The sequence below is a fragment of the Agrilus planipennis genome, unplaced genomic scaffold, assembly GCF_000699045.2.
Source record: "Agrilus planipennis isolate EAB-ADULT unplaced genomic scaffold, Apla_2.0 scaffold14, whole genome shotgun sequence".
Taxonomy (NCBI): Eukaryota; Metazoa; Arthropoda; class Insecta; order Coleoptera; family Buprestidae; genus Agrilus; species Agrilus planipennis.
In genome coordinates, this window is record NW_020442313.1 from 1120938 (window position 1) to 1139335 (window position 18398).

The window sequence follows — 18398 nt, forward strand, 5'->3', positions numbered from 1 at the left end:
AACTACGGGGTCATCTTTGTCTTCTCCAACGTCGATCTGAAACAGATACGGTGGTAACAGATTAATAAGGAGCAATTAAAATTAATTATATCAAGTATTCTCACCTTAATTAACTGTAGACCGTAATGTTCCAAAGTTTGCAGGTGTGAAAAGCAAATCAAATCCAAGAGGAATGCCAATGCAGAAAATTTGTTATTTCAGTAGAATTCGCATAAATCTTCAGTTGCTCTCACTCATCCCTTGAAAATTAACTGCATAACGTTGCAAGGTGAAGACGAAAACAGCAAAGGCAGCACCATTGTAGATATTATTTCAGTACCATCACAAACTGAACTTTAATTCTCTCTCATTTGTCAGATGATCTGTAGAGATGAGCAAAAAGAAATATTAATTATACTAACAACTAAAGAAGGAATGTTTAAATTAAGTAAAATATGTAATATAATTAAAAACATGCACAAAAACGAAAGCAAAACAGCTTATTATAAAATGGTGACGAGATGTCAATTTTATTCATGTCATAGATTAATGTTAAAGGTTATAGAAATAACCGTAGATGTACGATGTAAATTTATACAGTGGACTATAGAGAGTTAAAAGAGAACCCCATAGATGCACGATAACATCGATTTATTCAGTAAACAATAGATGGCTGTTGGAAGTAAAACCATAGATGCCACAGATCGCAAATTACTATGAAAACTAAGCAACTTCAATATAATAGAAAAACAATTGATTATCTGGAGGATTACTCTACGGTACTCGAGATTTATTCCTAAGCATTGATAAAGAGAAGTGTCTCTTATCAATAACCACACATAGCATTGCAATCTTATATGCATCAGCGTAAATCGGACTGCATGTATTTTCTAAAAATCGCACCTTTCACAGCCAAGGGGCGGGAACATTAAAGGGGCTCCAATTCTCCATGTTTTGAATCCTTTTTTACTTTTTGTCTCCTTCTTCATTTAATATGTTTAAATGGCATCCTGTTGAAATAATTTAATGTGAGCTTCATTTTAAATATCATGTTTTAAAATATTAAAAACCCTAATTAACATTAATCAAATAGTAGACTATCAAAATCAATACATAACTATTACAATTCAGAAGTGTAAAAAATTATAGCGGTAATTATTGTCAAACAAATGGAATGCAAGATTTGGAAAATCATGAATCATTTCGTAAGTGCAACTTCATAAAATTATTAAAGACTTCTTACTCTTACCCTTTCCACAAACAACCCATTTGCATAAACACCCAAAACAAGCATGATTGGAGACCGTGCTTCTCCACATTTCCCCTTTGATTAATCCTCTCCATGTACATTTAATATGATTTAATAGACACCTGTTAAAACAATTTAATATCATTAGTTGTATGTTCACTAGATTTGTTATTATTTTATTATTAATGATAATTACCATTGTAAGCACCCTGTATCTTATGATTGTTTTGACCAGCTCGTTACAAGCTTTCTTGGTAATAAAAATATGTCTGGTTGCTACAAATCGGTAAGTAGCTTGTCCATTGAATCCAAGGATATCATCTCAAAGCAAGTCTATATACAGAAGAAAAAAAAACAAGTCGTCAAAACCTAATCTGTAGAAATCAACGCAAAAATGAAAATCTTTTTGAAAGAAATTTAGAATTTTAAAAGCAGAATAATAATATTAAGAAATATTTTACATATTTGGCTACAAAACGAAAGCAAATCCTCTCGGCGTGGTCACACCAATATGAAAAATCTACAATCATCGTCTAAACCTATTATCAAAATTCAAAAATTCTAACAAAAGCTTCATTAGTTAATCCCAAAACTATTAATCTATTAAAATACACAACAGATGCATGGGCAGGGAAGATGCCTAACATTGAAACATGAAATCAACACGCCCTCGAAGTCATGTACGCTAAAAAAATTTAAACAACGGTATTTAAAACCCACCAATTATTAAATAGAAACGTATTCTACACAATTAAATTAAAATCGAATAAGGATTAGGGCTAAATACCTTCAGATGTAGTTATTATTTCTGGACAGATAAATGGCGCTTTGTAGTCGTCTCGTGGAAGAATGCAAGCCATAGACAAATGCATGTGCAAGATTCGAGATGCGATGAATCGGACGTCCCATAGATGAAAATTCTTTCTATACCAATGATGCATAGATATCAGAAGATTGTATAGGTGCGTTCAATTACACTAAGTCAATGTAATTCTTATATAAATCCTGATCCACCTTTAAAATAATTACTTCAATAAAAGTAAGACAGCATATTTTAACTATATGTATCAATTTTTAAGAAGTAATGCGACATCGCCAGGTAAATTAGGTAAGAATAATATTTATAAAGTTACACTATTTAATATTTGAATGCAAAAGTCCAACGTACTTTACATATGACTTGAGAATAATTAAGCTAAATAGGTAATGTATTATAAAAATCTTACCAAAAACCAAGGACCATCCAGAATTAAGAATGTTCAAAGATTCAACAATATTCAGTACAGAATAGTCTCCAGAACAGTTTGTGGATTAAAATAAGAAGCAAGGTTATTATAATTGACCATTAGTTTGTTTAATTCTTGCTTGTATGGTTTTACTGCTGGTTATCTCAGAAGGTGAGGTTTCTGAAATAATTAAATGAAAATTTCACAATAATTGCCATATTGTTGTCATAAATCCTCCCTTCAGTACAACACACCGCCTCTGCTTCCAATGGAAAAACCGAGAGGCGCTTTTAGATTTCTACGTTAATTCCCAAGTTGGTACTGCTATATTCTGGAGTGAAACAGAACTGCTACAACAATAGTCACATACAGATAATTTATTACTCACTTAGCGGATTAAAAAATGGTTAGGTGGAATAAACTAACTATACTACTAGTACTACGAACACTACTTAACAATAAAATAAACTTTGGATAAAGTTCATACTCATAGGAAACTATGGTAAGAGTCAAGCATGTGGAGTCAAGACCATGACAAAACTATGGTCATCGGCCATCATGAAGTTTAAAAGCAGGAACATAGAACATACTATGAAAATCATAGAAGTACAAAACATGCATAAGAAAATAGTATAGCATCTTATTTATATATAGATTATTAAATTACAGTTTATTATTTGTTATTCTTGGAGGATATAGCTAAAAGATGAAAGTATCGGACCATATATTATGTCATACCATTAATACCACCGTCCCCGTCCTCGATGCAGGAGACAATGCCTCTCATAACCTCAACAAACATAATTTGACAACTGAAAGAGTTAAATATTTATGATAAATATTCGAAAATGTTTTTACAAGAATTTCAAGCTGTAATTTTAGCAGCTGGGAAAGGTTCTAGATTTTGTGAAATTACTTCTAACAAGCCCAAATGCTTATTACCTGTGGGCAACAAGCCACTTATTTGGTACTCACTGCACAAACTTCAACAGTCAGGCTTTAAAGGTAAAAAAAGTGTGATAAAATTTCTATTTTTTCAAGCCATTTATTTACTATTTCAGATGTGATAGTTATTGTATTGGAAAATCAGAAGCTAGAAATACAGAGTACCTTAGACAATTATAACTTAAAAATTAATATAGAGTATGTGACAATACCAGGCAATGAAGATTTAGGTACAGCCGATTCCTTAAAGAGGATAAGTGATAAGATTAAGACAGACCTTTTTGTTGTAACATGTGATATAATAACTGATATTAATTTTAAATATCTGGTGGATCTATTTAGAAAGCATAATGCATCTGTTTGTACATTATTTTTAAATCCTCAACAAGATCAATTGGTAGTTCCAGGGCCTAAATCAAAATATAAGCCAGGTATGCTGTAATTTAATAGATATAATAAGTAGTTATATTATCTGGTTAATTGCATTAAAAATCTTGGATTTCCTGTTTTAGAGAAAGATTTGGTTGGAATAGATGAACAAACAAATAGATTGGTATTTCTGGCTTCAATAAGTGATTTTGAAAATTATGTACCCCTATCAAGAAAACTTTTAAGAAAACATCCCCATGTTAAGTTACATACGAACCTTATTGATTCCCATGTGTATATAATTAAAAAGTGGATAGTGGATTATTTGCAACAGGAAGATATTTCAACACTGAAAGGAGAACTTTTGCCTCACATTGTTAAAAAGCAGTTATTAAAACCTACACAATCAGATACAAATGCTTCTTTGATTAATATCAAAGATAAGAATGATATATTTCATTTTGCTAAGGAGTCAGAATTAGATTTGTTAATCCGCGAGAAATCCACTTTTAATGATCATATTGGAGATTTAAGATCTTGTTATCATGATGATGTAATTAGGTGTTATGCATGTATTGCTGATTGTAACAGTGTTGGAATTCGAGTCAATACATTGCCTTCATACTGGATAGCAAATAATAAGGTGAGAGTGTGAGATAAAAAAAGATCGTTGAAAAATTATATACTTCTTTTAGATAACAGAGATTTGGGAAAAGATAACAAATGGGGAGAAGTTGGCAATGATTGGCCCTTTGGCTGAAATTAAATCAACTCAAGTGGATAACAAATGCTTAATATGGGATGGTTCCAAATTACATGAAAAAACTTCTTTTAAAAATAGCACAATTGGATCAAATACTGAAGTTTTTAGTTTTTCACGGGTTTTTAATTCATTAGTAATGAATAATGTGACCATAAAAGAAAAGTAAGCCTTTAAGGGATTTACTAATATTGTTAAATTTCAAAGTAATATTAACTCCTTTTATATCCTGTGTATATTTTTTTTTCTGTAGTTTTGTTTTATTTTTTCAAAAAGAGTTTGAATCGCTTTAATTTTTTATTTGACATCGAATTTTAAAAATCGTGGAAACAATTATATTTTTTTTACAAATAAATAATTGATTATGTTTTTACAGAGTGTCAATTGAAAATTGTATAATTTGTGATGGCGTTACATTAGAGAATGGTTCACAATTAAAAAACTGTGTTGTTGGAGGGAATCATACTGTTACCGAAAATTCTCAACATACAAATGAAGTCTTGACTATTGCAGAACAACTAATGGAATTTTAATAGATATATGTATTTATAATAAAAGCGACAAAAAATAAACTATTTCAGCTATATCGAGTTTGGAAATTAAAACATGCAGGAAGAGCTCCGTGAGTTCATTGCATACTACTCAAACTGACTGACCAAAATATTAGGTCGAAAGTTTTATTGACATAAATTAAGGCAAAAGATATTTAATTTCCATAATTTCCTTAATCTTAATATACATTTATATAAAGAAGGCATTAAAAAAAATTACCTGTTGCATTTACAGTTGAAGTTAAGGGCAAAAATACAAATTTTTGTTTTAACTGTTTACTCTTTTTATATCAATAAATAAATTTGCAATTACGATTTAAATTGACACCAGGTGTCATTAAGAATAAACACATTAATAAATTTTAAACCAATTGAATGGTGATGCATATCACACAATAAATTGACTTCACTTTAATTAAAGCTATTATTTGTATAATAATAGTTTTTATTTCTACAAAAACGATTTACAATTATACTTCAAATAGATAATTATAACTACCTCAGAGCAGATACTTCACGTTATTAAGTACAAGTGATTACAACTTGCATTTTTCAATTTTTCATCCTCAAAACTACGATATTCTTAAATTTTTATCTTCGTCTCGTGGTGCCAATTCCAACTGAACTCCAGAGCTAATTGTCTTCAGGAACGCATATCTGTTTCCAGTGGAGGAATGAGTATTTCTATATCTCCTTTAAATATTAAACTACCTAGTAGTAAAGGAGTTCATTTACTATTTAAAATAAAAATTTTATCATAAAATAGCAATGAAATTATAGTAAGTCACTACAACAACAAAATATTCAAAATAACTAGATAAAAAAAGGTAGGATTTACATATTTCTTGAGTACAGCTCCTTCCATCTGATGTGGTGACTTTTTTAATTTGTTTGTAATTGTTAACGTGACTTACTTTTGGGCCAATAACAAATTTAATGTAACTGAAGAATGAAATCCATGTCAGTCGCTCAGATAACTCAGACCAAATCAAAGAACAGAGCAAGGTCGGGTTGTTTTTTTAGAAAAAGACATTCTGTGCTGTGGAAATTACAACAAGATTGTTAAATGTGTAGATATGTTTGGAGCATGAATTTGTATGGGTGTGAAACGTTGATGGTGAACGTGGTCGATAAGAAAAAGTTTGATGTGTGGTGTTTTAGGAGTACGATGATAACGATTTGGATAGAAAATTTTAGAAATAAGGACGAATTGGAGAAAGGAGGAGAATGTTAGGGTAGGACACCTGAGACATGTAGGGTTAGTTGGAAGACGATTAGATTACTGTTTGTAACTAGTTAGGTATCTGCGGTGTTTTCCGAAAAATGTGAAGATTGTTCAGAATATTATTCTTAAAATAGTCTTATAAAATACAGGGTGTTCATTTTTTTGTATCATTAAAGTTAAAAGTTAACTTACCTTTTCTTATCTGAAAATGACATTCTCCAGGTAAGTAATTTTAACCGATATAATTTAAAAGTACGTATTTATTTTTTATTTACAAAAATATTATACAATACTTTAACCTCTGAAAATATTATAATAAATATTTACAACCTATAAACCTACATTATTAAACTGTGGTAATTGTGCAGATTTTCGCCATTCAGAATCATACAAGCAAGCGTACAATGCAGAGAGAGAGAGACAAAGAAGAAATTAATAAGGGATAATAACAATTTATTTACAACAGAGATTCAGTTTAGTATTAAAATGGTGCATACAAGTTAATTAATCACAAATATGCAATAAGTACAAAACGCTTGTACTTAATTAAGTAAAGGACACATTTATACCATTTCACTGCTAAACAGAAAGAACAAAACTTGTAAAATATCTAAAAGCAAATACACAAATTACTGCGAAAAGCTTAGACTGAATTAAAAAAAATTAACGGTTATTTTTGAAAGAAAAAAACAATAGTCTACGTGTACAAAAATACATAACAGCTTTGTAAATGCAAAGGTAAACAACTGTTTGAACACTGTTTTGTGCAAGAATTTATACACATTTTAATGATATATAACAAATATACCTACTACAATTTAAATTTGAAAAGCATCAATATCAATAACTTTTTTACTTCATAACAAAAATTATTGTCTTCTTGAACAAAGAAAATTTAAAAATCAATAGAAAAAGTTTATCTTAATATATTCTGCGTGTGAATGAATTTATTATACACTAAATAAATTATAGGGTTGGAAAAGGGTTGACAAAATTGCTCAAACGTAGCTAAAGAAAAAATAATAAATTTTAATTATGTGGTTAATATACGTAAATGTAGAAATAAAACGAATTAATTCCAAGATGTTATAATAATAAAGAAAAAAAGTAAGTAGATACTAAATGACTAGAAAGCCTCATTTTACGGTAAATATTATAATCGTTTTGACAAAATAATATTTACGTCATTAAGAACTGTGGCTTTTAATCAACAACAAATAAATTGATTCTGAGCTTCCATTTTTCAACCCTTGCTACGGTCCTGTATACCGAATACGGTAAAGCTTCTCAAATTAAAAGCTAAAACAGCTTTAGCTTGCAACTGCCTGTAGATGATTAATTAATATTATGTAAAAGTAGTAGCAAATTGGTACAATAGATAATATAAGCAAAATGCACCCTGAGGTTTGCCACAATCACATTTGAATAGTCACGATCTCTTACTCATCACATTCATTATAAAAAAAAATTGATTATTACAACCCAAAATGAGAAGTGGTCGCGTTCACATAACAAAAAAAAAGTAGCTTAACATATCGTTTGATTTTTTTTTTTGTTTTCAAAGAAATGCCTTTGTACCCAGTAACAAAATTACGATCTAATTTACTCCTAATTTTGATTGCTAGTTTAATCGATTTTTTTGTTACTTTCTTCTTCTTTGGCTTGGCTTACAAAGCCTCTGTTTATTCCGTTGGAATAGCAGGGTTTGTAGGTGTTCGAAAATTCGCTTTGCATATAAGTGTTTGACAAGTTACCATTTTCGTGATGGGTACCGTTTACCATTTTACCATTTGATACGTTACCGTTCGTTTTGGAGGTACCGTTTCGGTGACTCTTTTCACTTCCCAAAACAGGCTGCAAGAAACAGCACAATAAAGCATACTGAGATCAATAAGAACCAATTTTCATTTTAAAATGAAGAAAAATTACAATTGAACTTCGATAACTCTACTACGAGTAGAGATGTGCAAAATGGTTTTTTAAAATTATTTAAATACAAAATGCAAATACTTTTTGATTAGTCTTTTTCAAATGTAAAATACGAAATAGATTTCCCTTTTGTATTTTAAATGCTAAAGTCAAAATACGTATTTTCAAATTACTTTTTTCAGATAAATATTTTTGAAGTGAAACTTCTCTACGCACGGTCGGGTAAGTTCGTTTAATGCGAGTTGCTATGTAACGAAATCATGCAACGGATGTCCCCCTTCTACTCGACCAAGTCGAGTTCGTAGTGGGGATCGCTTGAGACGTGAGCGCGCTTCAATGCAACGTTCGTTACAGGCAACTCCGGCATGTATAGTGTAAAATTTAAATTCATAGTGTACAAATAATGCCATTAAACCAATACCTTAACCCCTATCCCGGTATGTCTGTGCGTTTGAAGAAGTCTCACTTCAGTAGCGTGTTGTAAAATTACACGTTGTATTGTTTTCTTTTTATAGTACCTGTTTAATTTTCTTTATTTACTTAAGTATAAAATATGTTTAAGAAAACCTTGCAGGAGTTTGCTCATTTTTTAAATATTGCAGCTTTTCTAGACTAATAGTGGTGTTTGCACTATATCACCAGCTGCGAAGATGAAGTATTATTCATGTTTTTCTGTTTGAAGTGATTGAGGTTTAATTTTCTTTATTTACTTAAGTATAAAATATGTTTAAGAAAACCTTGCAGGAGTTTGCTCATTTTTTAAATATTGAAGCTTTTCTAGACTAATAGTGGTGTTTGCACTATATCACCAGCTGCGAAGACTAACTATGACCATATTTTTCTGTTCAAAGTGATTCAGATATAGTTTTTTTTATCTTTATATTACAATTTCTTAACAGCAACAAATAATTCTATTTTTCCTTATTTACCTTTGTCACCTGTTTTAATTGAAAAAAGACACTGGATTTATATAATGTTTGATCGGTGATATTAGCAAAACTTTTAACGGCAAAAATGTATTTTGCATTTTACAAATACAAGATAAAAATAGGTATTTTTTTATTCTGCATTCGCATTTTAAATACTCACAACATACATCATACTTGAGCTACTTTCCACTTGTTTTATAAGTCTAATTTTTTGATCAACAAGTTTTTGAAGTATGTTTTACTGACATTCAAACATCCACAAGAATATCTTCAATGAATCAAATAACTACAGTATTTTCCTTCACTTACAATGAACAATGACCAATAAAATGACCTTAATAAACACAGAAACTGAACTGCTTGCTTAATACCGTTACAAAAAGAGACAATAATCATTAAAGTCGTACGTTATTAGGGGATTTCCCCAGAAAATTTGAGTTATCGAAGTTGAAGTCAAATATTATGTTTGAGTTATCAAGATATTCAAGTAACAGAAGCAAAAATTATACATATATATTACAATTTTTCAACAGTTTAACAACACACGTAAATATTGCTGTAATTGTTTTTAGTCCTTTCAAAATATGGACCTTTTTGGTACCGATAAATAATTACTGAAATTAGTACAAAATAACTTACCATACAAATACCGCCGTTTCTCGGTTTGTCCTCGGTGTATTTCACTTTGTAGAAGTCGGAGAACAGGAATAGGAACAAAATTCCGTGTAGTGCAATCCAAATCATGAACGATTTCGGATAATTACAATCAGTAAACAATAGTTGGAATTGGTGGGTGAAAATTAAGATGAACTGAACCTGCAAAACAATAGAAGTCGTTTCTAGAATCGCGTAATGGAATATAAAACCTATACATCTATTATCATCGTCATAAGGTCTTCAGTAGAAGAACAAAATTTAAGGATCTACGATATACTGGGTCTTAAACAAAACGAAAGTAAGAAACCCTGGATAACAAACGAGATTGTAGGACTAATAGAAGAAAGGCGGAAATACAACAACAGGACAGACGAAGAAGGGCAAAAAAGATATAAGGTTATAAAGTGGGAAATAATTAGGAAGTGTAGGGCAGCTAAGGAAGAGTGGATTGATACGAGGTGTAAAGAAATAGAAGAAAAGTTTGAAGTAGGTAAAAGCGATGAGGCTTACAATATAACTAAATGGAATTTTAGAGATGTAGGGTATAGTACTAATAATAGAAGAAAGGAGGCAGGAGACGAAAAATTAGAAGAAGTGGCTGATTTTAGGTATCTAAGTCAGATAAGTCAGGACAGAAGGCATAGTAGGGAAATAAAGCAGATGATAGCGCAGGGTCGAGTCACCTTCAATAAGAAGAAGCCACTTCTATGCTCGAGAACAATTAATGTAGAAATTCGAAAAAGATTGTTAAAGGTATACAGCGGCGCTGTACGGGTGCGAAACATGGACAATGCGCGCGGCGGAAAAGAAAAGGTTAGAAGCGTTTGAAATGTGGTGTAACAGAAGAATGACGAGGATACCGTGGATAGAGAAAGTTAGAAATGAAGAGGTATTAGAAAGAATAGGAGAACAGAGAACCTTGTGGAAGTCAATAAAAAATAGGCGAGATAGATCGATAGGACACCTTTTCAGGAGAGACATAAACAGAAGTTAAGTGGAATAGAGATAGACCTAGATTAGATTACTGTTCACAATTAGTTAAGCATGTGCGATGTTCTAGTTTTAGGGAAATGCGAAGATTAGCACAAGATAGGAAGGAGTGGAGGTGTGTGTCCAACCAGTCTTAGGACTGACGACCTTATGATGATGAATGATCCAATTATTCTTCAAAAACAATCAGTTGTAGTTAATAACATGAAAATATTGTACTGTATGTCCCTCAAACTGCACTTTTCGTTTTCAAATTTCGAATAAAACCGGAAAAACAAACGCTTGTACCTTGTAAACATAATCGGTGCGACCATCTCCTCTTATAATACAATATTTTGGAACTAGCTAACTACTAAAAGTTATAATAGAATGGAAGATTCCTTACGTCTACATTCGATATCTAGAACGTTATTATTAATTTAGAATTTTTACGAGAAAATCGCCATTGAACGTCCATTAAATAGAAGAGTAAAGTCAGCAAAATAAAAAACAAACATCCGGATAATTAAAAGCTTATTAAGTGTCCTAATGAGAAATTAAAAGCTTCGGTAATTTTTTCAAAAAATTGCTGCTCCGCTAGTGTTAGATTAAGATTAAGATATTTAAGGAATTGAAACAGTTTTTCAGTTAATCGCATTGTAATTAAACATTAATTAAATGTTTTTGAAAGAAACTTGTTGCAAATTAAATGTTCTTACTATTTATTCAGTAAATAAGACTTCTCAGTTTGAATATAACGTTAGTATACAAGTGGACCAAAAATATATTTAAGCAAATTTCAGTAATTTACTGCTTGAAGGATCACTAAAAGCCTATTAAGTACCCTAATGAATAATTAAATGCTCCTGGCATGTCTTCAAAAATTACTATTAGCAAAACATGCATGAAAAAATGTTCTACTCAATGAAAATAGCATTTTTATTCACACAATTAAATGTTTCCAAAAGAGACCAGTTATGAGTAAAATGTATTTGTTATTTTTGCACTAAAGTGCTATAATGAGATGGCCTGAAATACTTGCAACAGTACAAACTGTTGGGCGGGTAAGTACTGGTACATTCTTACTTTAAAATTTTGTCATTTATAGTGTTTATTTGAGCTAATTGAGCAAAGATTGCTCTAAATGGCAATGGGAATTTTGACGGATTTGACTAGTGTTTCGTTTCATTTTTATAAATTAATTATTTGTGATGTGACCTAAAAAGTTTCAAAGTTCACATGCACGCTACAATATTTCATTTTATTTTATTCGTACTTATTAACTGTATATAATTAGTAGGTAGTAAATTATTATATATTTAGTTTAGTCACGTTGCCGAGACACAAATTCACTTTTATCATTTTTTTTTGTGAGTTGCGCCTTTTTTTGACTGACACAAGGGGTTTTATTTCCATAGATATTAATCAAGTAGGAGTGGATGTGCGATTTCAGAGGTCGGTCATCTTTGCAATCAGCCGGCATAATCAGTGAATAATCTCATAAATTATTCATATTTACTTCAATTTCATCACGTAACAGTACGTTACACCTTTTTTTGGGACACAACAGAAATATAAATAAAATTTGGTTGAAATGTCTACTTATGTAGGTACGGTTTGGGTGACTAGATTAACAGAAGTGACATAAAAAGACAAATGAATATAATAACATAACGTTATAAATACGGATTTTGTTATAAACGAATGCCGCAGACGGCGATCGGTACGACACGGCGGTATCTTTGAAAGGTAACAACTGCGTTCATAAATCATGTACAGATACGACACAAACACAAGACAAAATGCAACAAAATTAAATAAAATTCTCATTATTGAACTGTAAATCTAGGAAGAAGTTCATGAAAGATTTCAATTTCCGTAATCGCATCGAAGTGCTTTTCGGAGAAAGTAATGAATGACGAAGTCAACAAAAAGGTTCGCATACAGGTCTAATCTCATCAAAGGAATGCTTTGGATAATGATGGACATTGTACCACTACATTTTTCGTTATACGAACGTACGAACATTATTGAAGTCACTCCCATTCAGCTGAAAGATGAAGTCATCCATTTCATGTTAAACGACGTGAAGTCCCGAGGAAAACAGAAAGAGGGATAAGACACGTGATGAATTTGCTCGCAAACGAGTAATTTAGAACATACAAAAGGGAAAATGAATAGCTTCAATGGTACGTGGGGATAATGAGAAAATGGAGGATTTTATAAATTTTACAGAACATACAAAATTCTATTACTTTTTTTTTAAAAAGAAAAGGATTTTGTTTTTAAACAAATTGGTCCGATTGGCACATGCTGTTATTTACAAATTAATTGATATAAATCGTTAATAAAAGTTTTATAGAAACTAAAGAAATTTCATCTTATGTCGGAAGTGCTTCTACCCACTTCTATTCCTTATTTCAAATATTAAAAAAGAACATTAATTTTTGTGCCAGTAACATTTAAAATAATTAATTTTTTAAAATATTTAATCAAAAATAAAGTTAAAACAGAAAAACGAATTCGTGTGGAATTTATAGAGTACAATGTAATATTCGTAATGCGTTATATATTAGACAAACAGGGAGATCGTTTACGAAAGGACACTAGAACATTTCAAAAAGTAAAATGAAAAATCCACACTATGAACCACATAAGAAAAAATAGCCATAAGAAGATGCCCTAACAGGGTGAAACAATTGTCAAAATTGAAATAAATATGTAGTGGAAATTTGTGAATTACTTAGTTTAAAACTGATCACGGAATTACCAATTTTTTTTTAAACTAGCAATGGAATCGAAAAATGTCCCACTTAATACTATCTCAGGGACATCATCCCCCATCAAGAGCCTTATAGGTAAGGCAAAACATTCCCCGAATATATAAGACTACATATTTCTTTGTCGGCATTTTTTCGTCTTATGTCACACAAAAATGACACTTTGGTGAGCGTCTGCTGTATATGTATGTATTTTTTCGACCACGTCTATCTGAAAATATCACTTGCTTTTCTGAAAACTATCCTAAACTAACCGAACTCTCAAAATTATTTTAACAAAGTCGAATACCCCTTCCCAAAAGCATGAAATTGCATTTATTGGACTTATACTTTATTATTTATCTATATGAAAAGACCTGGATCCTCTTTCCATTGGGCATTCTAGGCAAGTGCCCAGGATCCCGCGAACGACGGGAGGCCCTCCAGTTTCTGCCAGATCCATCCACCAACCGAAAATCAATATTTATTATCCATAAATATATTTATTTTGAGTAAATCAACCAATAATTACAAAACAAAATTGAAAACACATTTCTAAATGTAGAAAATGCATTGAGAATCTTTTTAAGCATGACTATAATTAACGGCATTAGGGAGGGCTCTTTCTCCAAAATTGCAACGATTAAAAAATGAATTAACGCTTCAAGAAACATCTACCAGTATGTCCCTAATGCCCACAGAATATAATGTGTTCAAATACATAGATTTTGAACAAAGAAATTAAAGAAATAAAAATAATTGTTCAATAAACTTAGAATTTTGTTTATCTACCCTTTTTGACTGTTTTAATAAAACGGGGGCCCCTATCAAAGCCATAGGGGCCCCGTTGTCCTTATGTGCCCAGGGCCTCCGATAGGTTAAAGAAGATTTTCAAACGATGATGCCGCTTTTTGATGATTGCATGTAACACAATAAATATTCCTATGTTCGGTTGACAATATTTGATAGAGGAGTCGTGACCAATCATTTTTTTGGTTGCAGTACACCTTCGAACATTCGCGCGAATGAAAATAATTACTAAGTGTTAATTACGAAAAAAACAAAGTTAAACTAAATTGCCTTGGCAATCACTACTTTCTCCGAATTGTTGGATTTTCATTTTACGTTCTAATAATTTTAGTTAGGTATATATATGTGTATACACGGTCAGTTTATTTAATTTTTCTTTCCTATCGAAAACTTCCGACTTACCGAAGATGAAATAATACATATAAGTACACACCGAAAAATTTCTTCAAAAAATTGTTACATATTTTGAATTCCTACTGTATCATCTTATTTTTTTTATCAACGAACACTTTTTGTTTATAATTTCAATTTTATCTACCTCCTAACCCAAAATGTTTGCGTACGCCCTTGTGTGGTATGTCCAATAACATGAGAAAGTTTTGTTTATTTAACGTTATGTGACGTACTACGTACACATGTGCATGGAAATAAAAATCACATCTGTGCGTCGCAAAAGTAGAAAAAAGATTGTAAAAACCCAAGCGAGATAAAAAGTCAACAACAAATTGTTAGTTAATGAATTCATTTTCAGAATTATAGAAACTTACTCACAAAAAACAAAAAAGACGAAAAGTAAATTAATGTTAATATCCTTATCAATTAAACCAAAAATGTTATTCATATTTTATAGACTCTGGTAGAATGAAAATAATTTCATTACATATTAACATATGCTATTAACAGAGAAGTATATTATGTAGCAGATTATGATTATTTAATAAATCTGTTAAACACTTAAACCGATTCTATTTTTTTGGATCTTTTTTGGGCTTCTACCTCATAAGGAACCCTTATAAGTTAATTACTTTAACCGCGTTTGGTAACAAACTGTAAAATGAGAAACTTAATACATACATACGATTCGGTATACTAATTAATCAAGTTACAAATATAAACAAAAGGGTATATTTATTACATACAATTGTGGAGGGGATAAACTATCAATTATTTTTTTGAATCATGAGACATTTCATAAAAATTTTTATTTTTTTTAAGTATTATATCCCGGTTTTGCTTCTGAGATTATTGATTATATAAAAATATTTTAATTTTGGGAACATTTTCAGGGTGGCACAGATCATGAGAATCGGTATGGCATTCTGATGCACAATATTGCGATGTGGAAGGCAACGGGAAACCACCACATTATGATATCCCAAGTAAATTAAACGTATCAGGCATATTACATGATGGCGTCCTCTCGGGTAAAGCACTCCGGACGTAAACTAGTCCCCCATTCGGATGTACGGGCGGGAACTACCTCGGGGGATGTCATTAATAAATGTAGTAGGGGTAGGTGCAATATTTCACGAGTCGGAGCGTGGAAGGTTGTTAAAGGTCTATGTTTGGAGCGCGACGTTGTACAGGTGCGAAACATGGAAAGTGGGCGTGGCGGAAAAGAAGTAAAGTTTAGAAGTGTTCGAAATGTGATGTTATAGGCGAATGATGAAGATAACATGGGTAAAAAAGGTTAGAAATGAAGAGGTATTAGAAAGACTAGGAGAACAGAGGACTCTATGGAAGTCAACAAGAAATATGCGAGATAGGTTGGTAGGACACCTTCTCAGACATGAACGTTTAGTTAGAGACATATTAGAAGCAGAAACAGGAGTTAGGAGGGGTAGAGGTAGACATAGATTAGATTACTCTTCGCAAATAGTTAATGATGTAGGTTGTTCTAGTTTTAGGGAAATGCGAAGTTTAGCTCAGGATAGGAAAGAGTGGAGCTACGTGTCTAGCAGTCTTAGGACTGACGACCTTATGATGATGATGATACTTATGAAACCAACTATACACCTGGAGAGACATTTAGACCCGTCCATTTCTTACCAATTTGATTCTTAATTTGAGATTCTGATTAAATGTTTGAATATCGAAAGTAGGCCTTAGCAACCCATCCATCTTTTATTTAAACGTTCTAATCTAAACAATTAGTCTTTATCTCCAATCTCCAATAAAAATAATCGCGATATTCCTACTTAATATAAAGTCAACTATGACCTAAACAGTCGCAACTATGAATGTTCTCTCGTGACGCCGTGCGCATGCACGAGAAAGGATGTTTCTATTTCCGCCTCATCGTAAAATGAGCGTCAGCCTCGTATCATTTGCGCATGTGATCTGATGATGCGGAATTCTGTCTCGATGGGCGATGTCGAGGGAATCAGCTATTAGTAAATAATAGAAAGAAAAGACTTACCATTTGCAGTGTTGTAAGGTATTTTTTCCACCAGATGTATTTCTGGTATTCAGGGCCCATTGCGGCAACCATGTAGTAGAAGTACATAACAATGTGAACGAAGGTATTAAGGAGAGCAAAGAAAGTGCTGTGACCACCTGTAAAGAAACAAAATTTGTTAAAAGTGCGGAATTTTTACATGATAAGGGGTATTGGATTTTAAACTTCTTAATTTCTAAGTAAAACTTCTTTTGCTAAAATAAGCAAAGCTCAACAACATATTCGATTATTTATATGATTGTGATTCAGTTAGCGGTAATTTATGTTGTACAACATACATAATCGGTTATGATTCAGATTCGCTATACTTTATTATACTTGAAACGGGATGACGAGAAAACTGCAAATGTCTTTATCTCGTTGTAATTGCGAATGACTAAAATGTCGATTTAGAAAAATTTTTGACGGTAAAAATGAAACAATAAATTCGAGGCAATTATAACCTGAGTTAATCAATTAATCCACCAAAAAAATACTGATTGTATAAGCCTGTGAAAAGACTGGATTAATTATTACGAAAAAGTTACTGTAACGGCTGCGATTAGAACCCCACACGCTCTGCTAACGCTCGCATATGTGAGCTTTAATTTCCTGAACCATTTACTGCTTTACTTAAGCCTGTTACGCATTAAAGTTTCAATGTGTATTAGTCATAAATATTTTTTACGGTTATACATGGCGATGATGTAGTTAAAGTTCTAATAATAGTGCAGTTTCTCAATAATGTGACTCGATCTCTTCACCTTGATCTACAGCAATTCACTTTATACGATCACCCTGTATACATATCCCTTAATATTCATATTTTTAAAAAACATAGTCAATTAGTGTACTTGTTGTTTATAAAACAAGCATTGGTTCTTTCTTGCTATCAAAACGGCAAAATATTGGAAATTATTTTTATCCAAACAACTTCGAAGAAATTATAAAGTATTTTAATTGGATGAAGTGTTCCACTAGCGAACTACATCATGTGTAGATTAAGTTCTTAAAATAAATAGGCATAACTATTTGCTAAAACACGGAAAGTATATAAATAGTTTGTTATACTCATGAATGTTGAGTATACGTCAGTTTTATTGCTCTTATCAAGAAAAATAAATGTACACATCTGATAGTGTTAATAATGCATTTTTACAACGCTTTTAGGCTTTTATGATCGTTTACAAAAATTATATAATTTTTTAACTTTATGGGTTTGTTTCTTATTAATTTTTTTTCAATAAATTTATTAATCAATAACATCTATTAAACATAAAATTTATTAAAAAAATAATATCAATATCATCATCTCTACTTTTTCCTATCTTGAGATAATTATCATATTTATCGAAAACTACAGCATGTACATCTCTAATGTGTAAATCTACCTCTGCCCCTATTAATTCCTGTTTCTGCTTCTAATATGACTAACTAGTCCTTCATATATGAGGTGACCTAACAACCTATCTCGCCTATTTCTTATTAACTTCTATTAACACCATCTTTACTCTTACTGTTTCGAATACTTCATCATATCTAACCACTTCTATCCACGATATTAAATAACATACTTTTATATATGTTTATTATTATTGTTATTT

General features: G+C 31.3%; 2 protein-coding genes and 1 long non-coding RNA gene across 4 annotated transcripts; 1 reads left to right on the forward strand and 2 right to left on the reverse strand.

Annotated features, from left to right (window-relative positions):
- Positions 1 to 121: 121 nt before the first annotated feature.
- On the reverse strand, positions 122 to 2989 carry LOC112906244. Of its 2 annotated transcripts, XR_003232229.1 has the most exons (7): positions 2843 to 2989; positions 2455 to 2785; positions 2016 to 2242; positions 1425 to 1561; positions 1229 to 1350; positions 883 to 989; positions 122 to 362 (listed from the first exon to the last, which is right to left on the reverse strand). It is a non-coding gene; the product is annotated as an uncharacterized LOC112906244 (long non-coding RNA). The 2 variants fall into 2 exon arrangements; XR_003232228.1 differs by having other exon boundaries at positions 2455 to 2989.
- Positions 2990 to 3106: 117 nt separating this feature from the next.
- LOC108737665 (translation initiation factor eIF-2B subunit gamma) lies at positions 3107 to 5114 on the forward strand. The gene is made up of 5 exons (XM_025980084.1): positions 3107 to 3459; positions 3516 to 3830; positions 3912 to 4411; positions 4464 to 4693; positions 4905 to 5114. Exons 1-5 carry the CDS (start codon positions 3303 to 3305, stop codon positions 5059 to 5061), a joined length of 1359 nt encoding a protein of 452 aa, XP_025835869.1. The 5' UTR covers positions 3107 to 3302; the 3' UTR covers positions 5062 to 5114.
- Positions 5115 to 7847: 2733 nt separating this feature from the next.
- Positions 7848 to 16913, reverse strand: LOC108737664 (elongation of very long chain fatty acids protein AAEL008004; the record flags this gene model as incomplete). Its single annotated transcript, XM_018470655.1, is given in 3 exon segments — positions 7848 to 8158; positions 9802 to 9978; positions 16777 to 16913. Coding segments are annotated over 3 exon segments (542 nt in total), but the record flags the coding sequence as incomplete, so codon positions are not given.
- Positions 16914 to 18398: the final 1485 nt, after the last annotated feature.

Excerpts from the sequence above, each read along its gene's own strand:
- LOC108737665 (XM_025980084.1), top strand. The coding sequence starts at position 3,303 with ATGTTTTTACAAGAATTTCAAGCTGTAATTTTAGCAGCTGGGAAAGGT. Across the intron at positions 3,831-3,911 it reads TAAATCAAAATATAAGCCAG|AGAAAGATTTGGTTGGAATA; the intron begins GTATGCTGTAAT and ends TTCCTGTTTTAG. Across the intron at positions 4,694-4,904 it reads AATGTGACCATAAAAGAAAA|AGTGTCAATTGAAAATTGTA; the intron begins GTAAGCCTTTAA and ends ATGTTTTTACAG.